The 19,448-nt window shown below is 42.1% G+C and overlaps 1 protein-coding gene across 1 annotated transcript in view; it reads left to right on the top strand.

Moving 5' to 3' along the window:
* The first annotated feature begins 5,598 nt into the window (after window positions 1-5,598).
* Window positions 5,599-19,448, top strand: part of RGS7BP (regulator of G protein signaling 7 binding protein) — a 35,395-nt gene continuing 21,545 nt past the window's right edge. Inside the window, exons 1-2 of the mRNA XM_066181206.1 lie at window positions 5,599-6,200; window positions 8,908-9,074. Of these exons, the coding sequence (XP_066037303.1) occupies window positions 6,042-6,200; window positions 8,908-9,074 (326 nt within the window). The 5' untranslated portion in view covers window positions 5,599-6,041. The remainder of the gene's footprint in view (window positions 6,201-8,907; window positions 9,075-19,448) is intronic.

Genomic DNA, 19,448 nt, shown 5'->3' on the forward strand with positions numbered 1-19,448 from the left:
TCGGAAAGAACTGGCCACTGGAAGGGTGTATATTTATCAGGCACAGCTCTGCTGCCTCTTAGCAGTGGGTATACTTCAACCATCCCAGCCCTGGGCTCCCAACCACCTGACATGGACATGTCAATTTTGTCTGCTCCCTCAAAATCCCCGCTCACAACAGCTGCTCACTTTACCTGTTGCCAGACACTGACTGGATCAGGTGTAGCTATCAGCAGTGCAGTGAGGGTGGTGTTCTCTTGGGGTTCAGCAGGAGAGCGATGACTCAGAATCCCTCTGTAAGTGTCTTTCAAGTCCCTTACTGGTATTTGTCCCAGGGGGCTGTTCCAGCTCTGTGACTTTGGGAAACTCCGTCTTGCAGCTGCTTCTGGGAATGATGTTGGTATGGCATCCAGGTGTCTGTGGTGAACGTATCTCTGGAGTCCACCCAAGAATTGCAGTGGTGAGCGGGCATGCCCCACAGAGGCTGAGTCATAGGCACAGTCTCGGAGCCAAGCCAATCAGCCCCGGGAGGGGGCAGTCCGAGCGTGTCCGTGATGACAAGGGGTGTTTCGGCATGCACGCTCGGTGTGGCTGCAGAGCACTTCATTTCTGTGGGGGGTCACACACTGCCTGCAGGGCCAGCATGGTCTGGTGTGATTGCAGAGCACTCGCCTGACACAGCGTCATGGCACGGCTCAGTGGCAGACACAGCTCCACAGCTTGATGCAATTTCACAGCAGCTAGGCATGGCATTGCAGCAGCTTGTCTCAGCTGCAGGACACTCGGCTGGCAAGGTGTTCTGGCACAGGGTGGCAGCGTGGTTTTGCACGGCTGCGGGACACTCCACTGGCGAGGCATGCCAGCACAGGGCAGCAGTGCAGCTTTTGCATGGCTGTCTTGCCCAAACACCTCTCCCATGCACCCAGTGTGGCATCCACGCCTCCTCCTGCTCCTCCCGGTGCCCTGTCCTCACCACACGCCTTGGTAGGCAGCGCCCACGTCATCCCTACCACTGTCTTTGCATCATGCTTGGTCTTTAACTGCCTCAATAAGTCAATGATAAGCCTCCAGGGCTTTCTGACATTAATGGTGGTCTCATCGCCTATGGAAGCTGCCTCAATTATAAATCTGCCAGCCTGTTCCCATTATTATTTTATCCCACATTTCCTTAAAGAGAGGGTTCATACCTTTATCACAAAGTCTTCTTCCACTGAAGCCTATGCTCCCATGTTTCCTGGCAGCGTCTTCTATTTCCAAAGGTCCAGACCAACATGGCTTTCCCCACTGCTCTCTGCAGCTCTCCATGCTGCTCACAGCTATACCCGCTGCTCCACCAGGACTACCACAGCTCTCCTCACCACTCTCTGCAGCTCTAAAGGCTGCAGGCATCTATCCCTGCTGCCCTCTGTCCTCCCAGTCTACCTGTGGCAGCTGTTGCATCATGTCAGCAGGTCACCACTAGTCACAGTTTTGGAGACAGGCAAGTAAAAGAACACACCAAGGTTCATGTGACAACAGCTAACTTTTATTGAGTACTGTACTCCTTATATAATTCTGAAAGTCCAGATGGTTAGTCCTGATTGCCTGAATTGGTTGCCACACAGCTAACTGGCCAATAGCTGCCCTTGTCTATGGCCTAGACCTGCTCCCCAACGGCCCAGACTTGTTGAGTTATAAAACCAAGGTAGTTATATAATTAGTCACATTTCAGTCATAAAATTATAATTAGGATTATTTTTGACTGTGAGGAGCCCAGGCCAGCTGCTGGCCACCACAACTGGGTATTTTATTTTTCTATATCTTGGTATTAGACTGGTACACACTGAAAATACACTAATGTATGTAATCTTTGCTACAAAATAATTTGACTTGGTAAGAGATGCACTGAGCACAGGCTGAAGAGAAAGGGTGCTGGGAGCTGTCTCTGCTGGAAGATCTCTGAAGTCAAGAAGACTGACACTTTGGATACATAAAAGACTTTATGAAATCGGTATGGAATGGTCCCTCTGGTGGCACTCCTTACCTTAACTTCTCAGTCTTATGAAATGATTTATGATAAAGAAATGGCCATTAAAGTTCTCATTTTCAAATGCATTACTACATTGTTATTCATGAAAGTTAAACTTTTACTCCACAGGACGCCTGGTACAAAAATCAAGTACTTTATCTCCAGACACTGATCTCACCACACATTTTCAGGGTATATATCTGTGCTCTGTTTAAAATGTACCATACTTACTTAGAAAGACAGTCACTTCAATTTCTTTAAAAATATATATCTTATAGAAATGTGCAAGTCTATATTTTTTTTGTTTACATTCTCAATTTAATTTTTAAACTTATTGTTTATTTTTCTGTCTTAAGAAGATCATGCAGAAATATTTTCCTTTTTTCTTCCTGCTTCTTGGTTTCCTTTTCTCACTATATATCTGTATCTAGAGAAATGGCCTTTTTTCCTCCTCAATTTTATATATCTCTTTCCCCTTTTTCCCCCTAAAAGGACATCTCAAGAATTTCTCAGAAAATCAGTCTCTCTTTCATAACTTATCTAGTCCATTACATTCTACACACCATTGAGAAATATCATCAGAAGCCAACAGCCAAAACAATAAATGGATCAGACAAAGATTACAACAAAATGTAACAAGAGAAACTCACAATTTTTTTAAAAAAGGTCATCTCAGTTGATTTTTTGGAATTACCTTACAGGCTAGGCAGAGGAAAGCCCACATATCTACTTTTGGTTCATTATAAGTTATAGAGCTGCAAGGAATTTGACTGTAACAGGCCATGTACTTTCTGAACTTATCTCAAGGGCACCTGCCTGTGGTCTTGAGAGGATGCCATGGGAGGGAGCAATAAGCCTCTGCTTCTTGCAATCCATCAAACATCAGGAGATGAAGCTAGAGTAAGGAAAAGTTTACAGAAACACTAGTTCAGAAAAGAAGAAAGAATCCTGTCTTTCTCTTCAGGAAAGTTTTCAACATACATACCTCTGCTTTCAAGAGAGCATTTTGTTTCCTGGTGATACATATTTTCAAACAGAATCTTGTTGCTTCCACTGCCCACTCTGCAACAGCCTTTGGTGGCTTAGCTTAGAGCTCTTTCCCCCATCTCCATTCCTGGGACACCTATGAAAATCATTGTTTCTTATGCATCCCAGACTGAGCTGATACCTGTCACTCCAGGCACCTGTCACTCACATGTTTCTCCAACACAGACCTGGGTTATGCTGATGAAGTGCCATCAAATTCACCACATTCCACGATGATTTCAGAGGTCAGGCAGAACAATTATGAAAACATGGAGTCTTACAAATTACAGAAAGAATCACCATATCCACTGCCAAATCTGGACATATTGAATATACCATGTGAAGTGAAGTAAGTCACTAGAAATTCAAAACTGTTCCAGAAGTTGGATGACGGACAAAACTGAGCTGTGACTCAGCTTTATAGAGGGCAGATATATCACCAGGAACTAAATTATTATCTTTCTTTAAAGCCAGTGAGATTTTGGTGCTGATTTGAAGGGACAAGAGCTTCGGCCAGGACAGGTAACTTAAAAACGAACATGCTGCACTTTTTGATAGATTTATTGTTATTGTTATTCGTTCAGTATTAGCATTATTTCATTATTGCTATTGCAGTAGCTCTTAATACAACTAGAAATAGACCAAAAAAAAAGACTACAACATTTGACTAAAATGATCCTTAAGCAACAAAGATCCTTAGCTGTGGTATGGCATAGTGTTATATTTAATTTCCCTTTATAAATATATTTTTTCTCACCTACATAGATGTGAGGAGAGGACGTGTTCATTTTGTTTTTTACAGTATTAAAAATATTCTTCTTGCCTTTAGGAAATGTCTTTTCTCTATATTGTAGCAGCATGATATCCTGGCTCAAAATATAATCTCATGCATTTATTTCCTATAAAAGAATTTAATTATCTATGAAAAAAAAAGTGTTGTCCTTAAAATAGGCCTAGAAAACTGCAAGTTTTTCTGGGCTGAATGCTGAAAATCTCGTAGTATGTTTACAAAGGTGAAGTTACAATTACAAGGTCATTTTGGTTTTAACTAATGTGATGACAGTGCTTGCAAGTGCTACAAATCCATCCATACAACCACATATCCAGTAGCTTACAGTTTTTGTGAAAAATAGCAGGAAAAGTCTAAAAAAGACTTTCAAAGTAGATCATGGGCCATACCCAGATTAAAGTGGATATCAGGTTGTTTGTGTTACAGTAATGTTCAGCACAGCCTGAAAAGACTTCCTCAAGCTGCCAGAGTGCCATTGATGGCATATTCAAGCTCCCTGGCAAGACTAGGTTATCCCGTGTGATGTGTTTGATGTTGCTTTGGATTCAAGAACATTACTGAAACACAAAAAAGCTCTTACTTTATTATATCAGAAGCGAGCTAAGCATCCATAGCTCCCTGTGTGCAGAGAGAAACAGGACCAGCAGAAGCTGAAGCTGGCTCAGGCAATAGCTCATGCTGGAGCAGTGCAGTCCCCAAGAGCTCCCGGGGAAGGGAGCTACAGACACAGAACATGCACAGCCCCACAGCCCTCTGCATCTGAGGGGCTGGTGCCCGCAGCCTCAGAGGACTGTGAGCATCAGCCTGGTGAATTGCAACTGCTCCGTGGTGCTGGTCCACAGAGGAGTTTCTCCACTCCATTATTATTTAATCCACTCAATTATTATTTAATCTTTCCTACAATTAACAAATACAATCTTGTCGCATCACACATACCAAACATTTTGTTAGAGCCCCAAAATATGAAGCTTTTAGAGACAGAAAGAAAGTCATGGTATCGTAGAATATGCTGAGTTGGAAGGGATGTATCAGGACCACTGAATCTGCTCCTGGCCCTGTGCAGGCCAACACAAGAATCCCACCATATGAATGGGAATGTTGTCTAAACACTTCTTGAACTGTCAGGCTTGGTGCTGTAACACTTCCGGGCAAGCTTGTGGCAAGCTTGTGGCAAGTGCTCATTACCCTCTGGATGAAAAATTTTCTGATATCCAACCTAAACCTCCCCTGACTCAGCTTCAAGCCATTTCCTCAAGTCCTGGCACTGGTTGTGAGAGTGACGGGATTGGCACCTGCCCCTTTGCTTCCCCTCACGAGGGGAAGACCACAATGACGTCTTCCCTTAGTCTCTTCTTCTCCAACCGGAACAAACCAGTGACCTCAGCTGCTCCTCAAACGGCTTCCCTCCAGATCCTCCACGCTCCTCGTATCCTCGTTGGGACGCTCTCTAACATTTGACTAAATTTGATAAAATTTGAGCAGCGAACCAAGTCTTTTTTAAAAAAGAAAAGCGATGCCTGGGCACGCCTCTTAAAGACCGATATCAACTTCGGCAAAAGCGGGGCGGGCGGTGCCCTACGGTCCCGGGGCGCTCCGGAGCAGCTCCTGGCCGGCGGGGCGGCTGGGCGGCGGCTCCCGGGGCTCGGCCCGGCGGGGCCCGGCGCGGCGCTGACCCGGCCCCCTCACAGCGCGGGCGGGCTCGGGGCGCGGCGGGCGCAGGCACGGCGCTCCCGCCCCGCGGGGGCGGTGCTGCAGGCGGCGCCAGCCCCTCCGGACCTTCCGCGCCGCTCCCGGCGGGCGCCCGGCCACACGCGGCGGGTCGGGCTTCCCCGCCGGGAGCGCTGGGCGCTGCATGGGAGCCTTTCCCCTGCGGGCACGGTCGCGCCCCCACCCACCCCCGCCGGCTGCGCGAAGGAGGACGGCGGAGCATGCCACCGGCGGGGCGGTTCCGCAGGGACTGACATGCTGCTGCTGAAGGAGGGCAGGCGCCAGCCCCTCCGCCTCTCCCCGCGGTAGCGGAGGCGATGCTGCAGGGCGCTCCCCGGGCTCTTCCGCAGGCGCCAGGCGATCGCCCACAGCAGCCGCGCTCGCTGCCGTGAGCGGCGCGGCTCCGGCCCGGCCGAGGCGACGAGCGGCGCGGGCCCGCACCCGTGCCCGGGGCGGCGGCGGCGGCGGCGGCGGCGGCGGGGAAGGCGCTGCCCGCGCCCGCGGGCGGCTCCGCGCGGCGGATGCGTGTGCATGAGCGCTGCACCGAGCGGGCGCAGGAAGCGCCCCCGCTCCGCCGCCTCCATCTTCCAGGGCAGCAGGACCTCGCCGCACGGCCGCGACAGCGAACGCCGGGGCAGCGGCTCCGAAAGCGCCTACCAGATCCAAAGAACCCTGGACGACTGTAAGATGGTGGGTACCCCGGGCGGGCTTGCCGTAGTTTTTTTTTACCTTTTCCGAGCTCTCCCGGCTCAGGCAGCCGTGCCGCTCCTCCCGCCGCCTTGACTATTCCCATCACGTGCAGTTGCACTGTTTTTAAACCCGCAGTCTCCGCCGGGGTGCTGCCTTGCACCCCAACTCGCCGCGGTTCCAAAGCGGGAGCCGGAAGAAAAGACGGGACCTAGGGGAGCTGCGGGACAGGGAGCGGAGCCGGGCGCCTCGACAGTCCTGCGGGAGCAGGAGTCCTCGCCCCAGCACACACACCGCAAAGCAGATGGAGTTGCTCTTTGGTAGATCCGTCCAAGTCTGTACCCAGATTTGGGCTCACTGAAGCCTGAATGGGTAAATAGTTGCCTCCGATGAATCACTGCACTGTCTACTTGCTGTCTTGTACAGCAACCACATGTTTGCCCTAATATCCTTCTAAATCAGGACACAGAATTTGAGGCCCTGAAATTCTGTCCCTGATATATATGGCACCTGTTACCAGTACTCCCAGAGTAGCTTGTTGCAGTTGTGAAACCTCAGGTGAAACACCAGCAACATTTGTGTTATTTATGGACTGTCAGATTCTTGTATTTTTCCCCACTCAGGTTCAAAAACGCTTGCATCCTGACACTTTCCTCCAGAGCAGCACCTTACGCTGTCTTTCAGACTCCTTGAGTTACAGTCAGCCTGACACTGGGCCCCAAAATTGCCCCTCTAGCTAGTGACAGGTGTTGAAAAAAATGAAGTTGCTGTTACTTTTCTTGACAAACCTGTACCTGGCTAAAGCTCTGTCCAGTAGCATTGAAAATGGAGCTGCTACTTCTATTCTGCTGGATTCTGGCTTTTTTTTTTTCCTCTAGAGCTGAAAAATGTGCTGGCAGATTATCCACTCTGATGCTTCAAGATTGGGAGCAATTCCCAGTGCATGGAGGAACAAAAGCTGCCACAGTAGCTCTATAAATATACCCAACAAGTGGATCTTACTGGTTTCTGCCTTTTTTCTCATTCCCAACAGCATAATGTGGTTAGTTACAGAGAAGTTGCTAGAATTAACTGATTAGAAATAAAATGTGTTTTATAGGTGAGTTATCAAGTTGCAGCAGGATTCAGGTAGGAAGTAAAATCAGTGTGGTTCTTTTCTTGTTCTCTATTCCAATTCAGCAACATATGTGAGGTTTTGTTTTCCTGGGCAGTGCTGAGGTGGCTGGATGAGACTGTTTAAACGAGGGATATCAGGTGAGAATTGGCAAGATTCGTCTAGTGCAACCAGTTCCCAGTTGCAGGATGCGACGCTTTTCTTTCTAATGCAGAATAATCACACTGTGACACAACATAGTACAATTTTTTCCTTTTCCATTGCCTTCATGCATTCTCTTAAGCTACAGAATGATAAGAGTTGAAGACTTGTTTAGCAAATATTGTGCCTAGGGTTTTGTTTGATGTGTGCTTTTGGGTTTGTTTGGGATCTGGGTGTGGGAGGGTGCAGATGTACTGAAATGCACTTGGATTGACTTGCTGCTCCTGAGGCAGAGGAACCTATTTGCTATTCTTGAAATTAAATTTAAGAAAGCATGGCCAAAACTATTTTTGATACCAGTTCTCAGCTGTACAGTTAATTGCAGTGAGATGCATGAAGGGTATGGATGTAATACTGCAGAAGTAACTCGTTTATTTCCTGAGCATGAGAATTTGAGGGCTTGACTTTAAAAATTAGTAGCTCTGATAGACTCCAGGTTTTTATGTTGGGGTGTGTTGAACTTCTGGTGGTAGTGATGACTGCAAAATTATGAGCAATTACTCTTGTCTGTTTTTATGTAGTTTGGAAATTGAGGTCAAAACACAGATAAATAAATATTCTGTTCTATTACTCCAATCCTTCCACCCCCGCCACCATGTGGAGCAAATGGTCTTATGTGTGTTCTTTCAGAAGACAGCAAATGCTTCATTTCCTTAAAATATAATTCCATGTATGTGATCAGTGGAACTGATCAGTAATGATCTTTCCATCACCCTGAAATACCCATTTATCCAGTCACATCCATATGTATCTGCTGGATATTGGATTTCTGAACAGGTTGTAGTGTTTACTTACTCGTTTGTTTCTTTTTCCCACATGCACTTTAGAAAAGGTGCTTTCTGGAATTTTAACAGAAATGTGCCTATCTGGTACCTCTTTTCAGCCAGTAACAGCAGATGAGTTTTAAGTCAGAAATCTGGGTTGAAGGAAAGTGACAGAACAGAAATCATTACAAAATAAATTACAAAATTGCCAATTTAAAAGCAAATGCTACATTCCAGTCCCTGAATATGCTGTTAATCAGGAAGCAGGAGGAGCAAAGGCAATAATTTCTGGAGATATTTTCGCCTTTCATGATAGCAAAAAATAACCTCCTGCTACTAGTAAAACAGATGTTTTTTTGTCTGCTTAATATTTAATACTAATAACTCAAACACTTTCAGATATTAAAAGCAGAAACACTGCTTTCCTGCAGATGAACATTTATAGCTCACAGAAGAAGCAGCTGCCATGGAGGCTCTAGTCATTTACTGAATCGTGTGCTCTCGATCCTGTGTGCTATGAAATTGTAAGCAGCAGGAACCAGCCCTAGATTGGGCATGTTTTTAAAAAACTGGATTGTTTTTTCCTGTATAGCTAAAAATTCTCAGTATGTAAATCGTTTTTGTTTTTCAGCTTGTCCAGGAGTTCAATACCCAGGTGGCTCTCTACCGGGAGCTCGTCATTTCTATTGGGGATGTCTCTGTCACCTGTCCTTCTCTGCATGCGGAATTGCACAAAACTCGAACCCGGGGATGTGAGATGGCCTCTCAGGCTCATCAAAAACTAGCTGCAATTTCTGGGTAGGAGGCAACTTATCTTTAATTAAAGCCGTATTCATGTGCAAATCTTCGTTAAATATTGCATAATGGAAACTTTCAGGAAAAGCATTAATTTGAGTTTCTGTTTTAGGTGTAGAGGCGGATGACCACGACCACAAATTTTGCAGAATGTCCATATCCTTAGGATAGTACAATTTTGATCAAATCCTGGTCCGCTTAGCAGGGACATACCCTTCTGATTTCATTGGATGCTTTTATGTAAGGCAAACAGGATTTACTACATACCACTAGGGATGAAGGGGGAAGCCATGCCCTTCAAGGGTGAAATAGCAATAGCTTTCTGCCCAGTCTTTCATTGAGTATACCTAATTGAGTAGTTAAGAGACAACTAGCTCAGCTCAACTAGAGACTCAATAAAATTAAACCAAAATAAGGTGGAAATTGACTGAGGGCATTACAAATACTAGTCTGAAAACTAGTGTTTACCTTCTGTGTGTTTTTAAACCCTTGTTTGTGTTGAAATGAGAATGAACGCTTTGCCAGCATATAATGTTTTAATGTATTCTTTGGTATTACATTATGTACATTCCTTTCCATGGTGACAGAATGTATTATCACATACTTGAGACTATGCATCAGTGCAAGATCAACCAGCATAAATAGCTGTTTCCTAAAAAATGGGAATTTGTGCTGCTAATTCCATGTGGGTTCTTCACAGTAGGGTGACTGGGGCATTTATTTTTATACATGTACCCCCTGAGTCATATCTTTCTGATTACACTTTGTTAGAACTTTCTGCATCTGTCTTATGTACCATAAGCCATTGTGCACCACTAGAAAAAAAAAACCCTTCTTTTTTGTAGCTCTGCCTAATCCCTGTTGGATTTCTTGCATCACTTTAATATATAAAAGAAATCTGTTATAGGCTTGATATATAAGGGGAGCCCAAACTAACAAACCAAACAGAAGAAAGTACTGGTTGGATGTTTTAGTAGAATGGTCACCATTTTCAAGTAAGACTTTGCACAAAGTCACTTAAGTTGGTTTTGTGACCTCTTATTTGTCCCTCAAACAAAATACATGCTTTTAAAACATTAATATTGGTGGGAACTTTTAAAAAAACACCAATGACTAGACATAGTTCTTTTTAACCAGTACGTTGAAAAATGTGAAAACAAACTAGTGAAGTTTTTCTTGTGTGCTTTCAGACTCAAAAGAAAAACTAATACAAACAAAAATAAATGCATTTGAATGGCTGAACCTACTTTGTAACTTCAAAATATATTTCCACTGTAAAGAAAACAATTGATACCTGCTCATATAGAAAGTACACAAGTTTTTTAAGCAGTCATTTCGCAGCTGGAAGTCTGTCATATACACAGAGATGTTGTGAAGGTTGTGCAGTTGCTGTGAGATTGACATTTGGCTAATCTAAAACTGTTTTAAATAACTCTGATAATACTGTGATATCCGTAACAACTGGTAGGTGTTAGAAACTCTCTGGAAATTACTTGTTTGGTTTGACAAACATTTTACAAGATGTGGTTCTCATCCCCACCCTTCTGTCGCTGAAGAAAGCCTTATGAGACATTGGTGTGTTCGTGAGGAAAGGTGGGAAATGAAGATATAGCAAGAAAAGAAATAGAAGGAGAAGAGTAATAAATAGTCTCAGAGATTTAGTCTTTACTTCAGCAAAAAGACTGATGTAGTGCATATGAAATAGGATCTGGAATAGGAATATAATTGGATAGGAAGAAAAAGTTTCAGGGAGAAAAATGCTTAGGGACAGGAATGCATTAAATCATCCTCAGCATTAAATAGTCAGGAAGGGTAGTGTGTTGCTCAGAAACCACTGTTAGTCAGCATTTGGGATGAAGGCTTATTTAGTTCACTGCTTTAGTTCAAAATACCCAGCACTGCACTGGGTAACATGACAAGTTCTGTCTTTGAAAACTTATTAAAGAAAATGTTTTGCTTTCCCACCTAGAAAGAATAATAGCAAGTAGCTGTATGTGTTACCAGACTATATCATTTGATGAGGGGACAGCATTCTATTAGTTACGGCCGTCAGTAATGTTCAGTTAGTCTCTGAGTGATGTACCTGAGGTGCTGCAGGGCACTCTTCCTTTAGAGAAGTTGGTGTCACTGTCTAAGGGAATACTAAGTTTGTTTATCTTCTTTGTGCTATGTTTTCCTTGGAACATTAGCAGACACCTTAATGTTATGCTGTTCCTCTTGGAATATATTGGGGTTTCACAGAATCAAGGAACTGTTAGGACTAGAAGGACCTCTGGCAATCATCTGGACATCATCTAGAGATCAGCAACTGCTGTTGGCACTAGTGCATTTGAGACTCTTAAATACATGCCTGGACAATTAGACAATTAGAAGAGGCACCTACTTCCTTTCCTAATTCACTTGTCCTACAGGTCTAAGCAAGGTAGCAAAGAGGAAAGATGCAAAGACTTGGAAGGAAAGAAACAAAAACAAATTCTCTTGTGCTGGAGAAGAGAGTTCTGGGAAGAAATCTGGAAATTGTGGGAAGGGAAGGAAATGCTGAGGTGGAGATAATGCATTAGAAACTGAGCAGGATAGAAGTCATGAGGACAAATAACACCTTGGTCATGGGCATATCAGTTGTGGAATATTAGGCAGACATTAGAGTAGGACAGTGGTGTAATGTGAACAAGAAGAGAAAGCTGCAAGTGTACCTGTAGAAAAAGGATACACTGATATTCTAACAAAAGCAGATTCAGCTGTAGAAGCAGAGGAAGTCACACGTTTTAAAAACTGAGAGAGAGAAAGACAAAGGAGATGCTAAAAAAATGAGGTAACAAGGAAGCATAAAACCTTATGAAGTCTGCACTGGATTAAACCTTACTGCCCCATCTAGCTCAAACCTGATGGCTACTGGTACCAGAGATTTCATAATAAAAATAAGCAAAGATACAAAAATACAAAGATACAAAAGGTGCATAGAACAATGCCTTCTCTTGTATATTTGCTACTACTCGGCACTCAGTAAGCAAAGGCTGTGTCTGAACAATCTGAATCTGACAAATGTGATTTCTCTAAATATTATGATCTCAAAAAATGCTGAGATTGAATAAGGACATCTTTACACTGTGATGTATTTAAAAACCTATTTACTAAAAAAAAATATTACTAAAAAAGGAAACTTCAAATTAAGTCTCCAGCTTAATAGGGCCTCTTCTTTACTTGCTTTTTCTTACAGAAATAATGAGATTTTAGCAAAGGGGAATAAAGATCAGAAATGAAAATAATCTGAATTGAAACATCCTAATTCTAATTAATGTTCTGTTAGGAATGCAAAGCAAGGTAAACCTTCCTTTTCAGTGCTGGTTTTCTCAGGACTTCAGGTCAATTCCTCCTCGCATACTGGAAGTTGTTAGTGATTTTTAATGAGCTGGGTTCTGCAGAAACTTATACATTTTCTGCTGTATAATGTAGCAGAAACTAAAAATCTCTAAGTATTTACATTGTGCATCCTTGTAGTATTAGTTGTCATGGTCAAAACTGGAGAAAGTACAGCAACAAGAAAATGAGTCAGCATGACTTTTTCCAAAAACAAAGAAAGGAAAAATATTTTTAACAGTAAGAAGATGGGGGGAAAAAGATGCAAATCTCTGTTACGCAAGGGAGTCTGCTTTATGGAATGATAGAGTGGTGATCTGTTAGAATTCATCAAACAGGGAGTTGGTTTTATACGTGGAGCTCACCGAGTCTGGGACGTCAATAGAAAGATAACTCAGAACTGTATTTTAAGATACAGGTCTGCACAACTGTGCACACGCTTTTGTAAATGTCCTTACATGTTCTCAAGCACTTGATAGGCTTACATAATGTGTCCACTTGGCACAGTGAGACCAGAACTGGCAGTAGCTCTGTGACAGTCTGATATATATGTTGGCAGTGGCTTTTTTTGCATGAAACAAAACAGTGTGAGGAGCTCAGGGGTGCGTGGCAATGTACATCTGTGTGACCGTAGCTCTGAAAGTGATTTTTTTCTCTGTTTTTCTGACTGGTGCTGCAAACCCCAAAATCTAAGGAGGAATAAACCTCTACACTAATACACACTGGGGCAGCAGCTCTGCAGAAGAGCACCTTGGGGGTTCTGGTGAACACCAGGTTGAACATGAGCCAGTGCCCTTGTGCAAAGAGGGCCAGCAGCCTCCTGTGCTGCTTCAGGAAATGTTGCCAGCAGGTCGACGGAGCTCATCCTTCCTTTCTGCTCAGGGCTGTTGAGGCCGTATGTGGAATACTGGGTCCAGCAGTGGGCTCCCTAGTAGAATGGAGGAAGGGACATCCAAAGCAGGTCGAGTCAGCTACCTCAAAGATGGTTAGGCAGCATCCCACATATAAGGCAAGGCTGCTAGACCTCGGATTGCTTGAAGGCTGGGAGGCGGATTCATCAATGTGTGTAAAAAATACCTGATGGAATAGTGTAAAGAAGACACAGCCAGACTATTCTCAGTGATGTACAATGATAGGACAGCAGGTAAAAGTTGAAGTACAGAGAAAATTTGATTTTAACAAAATTTTAAACTCCTTTACTGTGAGGCAGGTAGAATGTTAAAACAGGTGTGCTGAGAGGTTCTGGAGCCTCCATCCTTGGAGATACTGAGAATTCAGCTGGTCATGGCCCTCTGTAGCTTACACTGCTTTGAGCAGGAGGCTTGGACCAAATTAGTTCTAGGTGTCTCTTCCAGCCTGTGACAAGGTCATCATAAATCTCCTTTGGAAAATCCAAAGAAATTACTTTTATAAAATAGTTGTTAATTTTAAGTTCCCCTAAGTTCATGAAAGGTTGAGAAAATCAGCTAAAAATCACATCCTGGTGGCAATCCTGTGCACAAAAAGACTATCATAGTGTTGCTTTAAGTTCTTAATTTTATGTAATGTCTACTTTTTCTTTTGCAGTCTACAGTTTTCAATAAGCACCAAATAGTAATTTCTCAGAGCTAATTAATATTAGATCGTTTCCTCAGGCAGTTTTAAAACATTCTACTGACACCCAATTGTGGCCAATTTTTTATTGAACTGTCTAAATTTTGCCTGAATTACAACCCTACAAAATTATTATCTGCTTTCTAAATCACACACACAAAAAAATAGACTGCCTCGAAATATTTTACAAACTGAGGACTCCAGACCTATAAGTTAATGATAGCTGTATTAAAATAGACATAACAGAAATAATTTTAACTGTTTAGCTGCAGATGTTAAACAAAGCTTTGCTGTCAGTCAGTGTTAACCTAGCAGAAATGGGGAGCAGCAACACTTGGCTCAAAAGGGAATTTTTATCATCGTGATTCAAAACCAACTTTATGCCAGCAGATAGAGCAACAAACCAGAGGTCTGCCCCAGCTAGATACCTGTGGAGCAGCGTTTATGGAGATCTCTGTCATTCCTAGACATTCTTTGCTGTCACTGCCATGGCACTCCTCTCAGTGTATGTGTCAGAGGTGGGGAGAGTGATAATGTCCTTCATGGGGCTCTGAATCACAGGCACTGCTGACTGTGTCCAACCTCTGTTGGAGTTGTTAGTTGTTGTTCCAACTGCCAGATGAAAGTTAAGAAATATGGTAAGTGCTTCACAGAGCATGATAACCAGAATGTGGCCTGATAAAAGTGTAGTTAAATATCAAAAATAATGTTATGCTATGTAAGAAAACAAGGAAAGCAGTCAATTTTCGCTGCAAGAATCAGTGCTGTTATACATGATAATACCAATAGAATCATGCCCTCTGAATCCTTGCAAGGTTTTGTGATTTCTTGCTAAAATTTTGCAGATGTTTTAAATAGTAAAGTTCTTTAAGTTTTTTTTCTTAAAACATCTTAAAAATATTTTAAAGTTCTTGAAGTTCTGACCTTAAAAATCCTGTCAAGTGAAAAATACTGAGATCCTCCACTTCAGAAAACTCTTGAAAATATAAAACATCATTTTGGTCTCAAAGGCTTTACTAAAAGCATCTCAGTAAGTTGTTTCAATGTGACATGCTAGAACCCACAATTCTTACAATCATTTAATAGTACTGTACTTCGGAAGTTGTCCTGATGATTTAACTGTGACTGTCAGAAATGAGTAAAGTCAGGGAGAGCTTTGTCTCCCTTGAAAGAAGAGCTTTTCAGGATTACCGAGCATTCTTATTATATAAAGTCTCTTTTTCCCTCAACTTTGACATTCAACTTCTGTAAACATTTACTGGAATTTTCTTCCATGCTTAAAATTTTCTTGTAATTTTGAGCATATCAGATTCTAGAAGCAAATTATGACAGTGTTTATTCCATTTTCTTTCGCTGACATATATTCACTTATTTCTACATCCTGAAGTGGTTTCAAACTTGTATCAGAGACTACACCTGTTCCAGTGCCTCAAATCCTGTTTTGACTAATGGGAGTTGGTTTGCATGGGAATGGGAATGTTTTGATAAACAAGCTCAGATGTGGGTAGTTAAACACAGCCCTTAAGGACCAGGTAGTGTGTGATACTGCAGTAAGTATACTGTAGCTTACTCCTTTTACTCCTTTATCAAGAGGGTAAGATGCACATGTGTTGTTCTGAATAGATTCCTTGTAAAAATTTTTTTTCAGATTATACAATCAACATTAATCTAAAATGATGGAAAGGGAGAGCAAAAAGATAAAACTATTTTCTGTGGAACTGAGTTGCGGTAGGTTTGCTTATTAAGAATAAAATCTGCTTACTCAATTTAAGTTGCAGGTTGAAAATGAAATTGTTTAAGTCAGGTACCTCAAGTTCAGAAAGCAAATAATGGAAGAAAAACAAGGTTATTTACTAAGGCTGGAACTCTCAAAATAGCTGACCTCTATAGACTGACTTTTTTCTTTGTACCTCTGTCTTTGGAAGTGCTTTAATAGGTGTTTGGGACTTGAAGATGCTAGGTATTATTATCTCCCTTTATAGATATCTCTTTCATAACTGGATGCCAGATTTAGTAAAGGGCAAACAGACCTAAAAGTGAATTTATTTCTCTATTATTTTTCTATGTTCAGAACAGCAATTCTGAAAATTCTGGAAGTTCTTTGTCTGCACTAACACAGCATGAGTTAGTTTTGACAAGGAGGAAGAGTTTATAGCAACTTGCTTACTGATAAACCTCACCAGCAGTCAACAGAAGGACTGTTGCAATATTCTTGCTTGTCCAAGCTCTTGGAACAAGATTGTTCCCAGACGTGCTGGCAGAGCATCCTCAGAGCTTGACAGACACTGGCAACTTTGGGCTCCTCACAAAGCACAGTGGCCCCTGCCACTTTCTTTATAGCTAAAGCTGAAGGTGAGTCAGTTTCTAGACCACTTGCACCTGTGTCCCAGAAAAGGGAGGAAAGTGAGAAGGGGGGAAAGTGAGTGCTAGAAAGTAGAACAGACATCATCTTTGTCAGTCAGTTATTTGCCCCTTTCTTCCATCTGACACTCAGTTAGCTCTTCCAGTGCAGTGCTGCCACTGCTGAGATACCCCAGGGGTGCTGGCTAAGCCAGACAGGTAAGCCTGCCACTTCCATGAAGGGTCCTTCCAATAAATAGTAGGGAAGCCATGTCGCAGCCCAGCAGCCAGGGATGCAGCCCGTGCTTGAGGATCACCACAAACAGCAATATTCTCCCTGGGAGATGTAAAGCAGCATAGCTTTTCCTCTGTGACATGACCTGAAGCTGTGAGGTGGTTGTAAAGAATTAGGGGTACATTGCCATCATCTAACCCAGTGGAAAGAATATTTTGCATGAGGAAGCAAAATTGTGTCAAGGTCTGGTCCGTACTTGGGCTTCAAGCAGTGCCATTGCAGGTAAGCATTCAAAACTTAGGGAACTTATTTTATGGTATTCTCATCCTTGCTCCCATATTTTTTTTCTCTGCTTTAAGCAGATAAAACACATAAAGACACAAGGAAGCAGAAATTCAGAACTTGGGTAAAGGCTGACTATTCCTCAGCATTTTATATATTCAACCTTTAAATTCACCTGCACAGTACCTTAGTCTAGGGTTAGAGTAGCCTGCAGGTTTAAGGTGGTTTACCTCCAATTTTAACATGCCCTCTGCATTAATCACTCCCATTGCGGGTTCCTGGAACCTGGAAGATGATACCAAAAACTAAGATATTACTGTAATTCAAGTCCTTCAGTGGAATGTTCTCTGCTGTGCATGAGCAGCATTCCACTACAGTTAGATTTTAGAAGGGTTTTTTCTCAAAGTCTAACTCTTTAATAACGGACTATTCCAGTTATAGGTAAGACTTTTTCTGTAGCAATGATAAATAACCAACCTCTTTCACATTCCTGTTCTGAGGTGTACAAACCTTTACATGAGAAATTTAAGTGAAGGAAAACAACATGTTATCAAAGAGATTTGGGGACTGAATTGCATTGGCAGGGCCTCTTTAGAAATGCCACAGAATCAGAGCTGACCTTTTGCAGAAAATTCAGTGTTTCTGCCAGCAATCTGACATCATGCCCTTCTCTTGCCCCATTTTGTCCTTCTTTCAGAAGATCTCTCATTGTTGGACATAAAAAGCTTTTCACACCTCTACTTTGCAAGTGATTTTCTCAGGGAATAATTAGCCAGAGGATCCAGCAGTTAAGTACATCTCTAGAAACAGGAACTGTAGGGATTTTGAAAAGCCCAGAGAACTTAAGTGTAGACTCCTTTTTGGCAGTTGCTGTTACCTTTTCTTCATTCCAAATTTTCTCATGCCCTTTTCTCCTTTGTCATCCCTTTTTTCAGTGTTTCTATTTCTTGATTTTTTTTTTTCCTCATAGCCTGTCTCCAAACAGTAATGAAATTAACATCTGGTTTGCTACTGGCACATTAACTATTTGGGGACTCCTAGTGGCAGTGTCTTGAATGTACATATAACAAGCCCGCTGGAATCCACTGACCTTTAGATCTGTGGCATATCTGTAATAAAAATGGCTAACAAAAATACTTTTTTCAAACTCCTATGTTTTGGGAAAAGTCTGGAAAATCTCATTCAACCTCTGATGTTTCAGATGAATCACTCATTAAATAGGTGTACCAGTACTTACTATCTTTAAAAATACGTAGTAATTTTACAATGTACTTGAGGTTTTCAAAGAAAAGCATTATTTTGAAATATTTCGGTTTATTATTGCTATAGTGCTTTCTAAATAGTGCATGTTAATATTACATTTTTATCATGGTTTTCATAATTTATTTCTTTTGAAATTGATTTTTTAATGTCAATTTGCTGGAATTCTAAGCCCTAAAATGTAACAGCACATAGCAACTTCTGTTGCTATGTCTTGTTGTGTCATGTCACGAGTGAAATCAGTTAATAGGCTCTTCTTGAGCAAAAACCTGAGTGTTACTAACTTATGTCAGTAAACAGTGCTTCACAAGGGGATCTAGAGATAAATTTTAGAAGGTATTTAAATATAGAAATGCAGCTGATTATGAGCCTTTCATATCATGCTAATTTCTATGCCCATAAAAATTATGAGTACCAGAGAGAAGCCTGCATGGTTCAAAATTAATGTTAGACCAATCAAAAGAAAATTTTGATTTTTGCAGTATTTCTGAAAAAAAAAAATACACTCCATACCTATCTTCACAGATGTAAATAAAAGTTGCACTGTGCTAATCTGTAGCCAAGGTGGCTAAGAGGAGTGCCTTTGTGTCCCCATTAGGCCCACTGCTTTGAGACCTGTTTCAATAGCATATTCAAGTATTTCTCTTCTGTAGGTTTCTAATGAAACACAGCAAAAGCTAAGAATTTAGTGTTGAGTTGTAAGTGCTTCTTTCCTGGTCGTTTTCCTAAATACTGTTTGATTAAGAAATCCCACGTGGCTGCAATTTTTTCTGATAGACACTTTGCCTATTTTCGTTCTGTTTAGCTTGGCTTATATTGTTCTCAGAAAATTCTGATTCTCGCTGAATCTAACAAAGCCAGACTATGTTGACAGTATGTTCATGTATCTTAAGAGAAGTGAAAACATGAGATAATGAAGTTATGCATTAGAAAGGCTTCAGCATGACCTTAGAATTCCATGTATACTGGGATTTTACTTTTGATTTCTTGCCTTTTTTTTTGTAAGTTTGGGACTGAAAATTGTTAATGGAAATGTTTTACTCATGCTCAGTATTTCTCAACATTCTGGAACACTGCTCTTTAGTTAGAAAGGAAGCATTTTGATTCTGTGCCCCTCACTGAAATCAGCCGGTGGCATTGCCAAGTTAATTGTGCAGGGCCATGCAACTAAGAGTGTGCCCTTCTCACAACCTGTGTTTGATCGTGCTCTTTCAAATACTGCACTTCCTGCATAGTCAAGTAAGAGAAGACTTCACACTTTCTGTGAGCTGCGTGGTACATGGAGGTTTGCTCTTGTAAGAGGTCAAGTA

Source organism: Chamaea fasciata, unplaced genomic scaffold (assembly GCF_029207755.1).
Source record: "Chamaea fasciata isolate MVZ Bird 193981 ecotype frontalis unplaced genomic scaffold, bChaFas1.0.hap1 SCAF_4, whole genome shotgun sequence".
Taxonomy (NCBI): domain Eukaryota; kingdom Metazoa; phylum Chordata; class Aves; order Passeriformes; family Sylviidae; genus Chamaea; species Chamaea fasciata.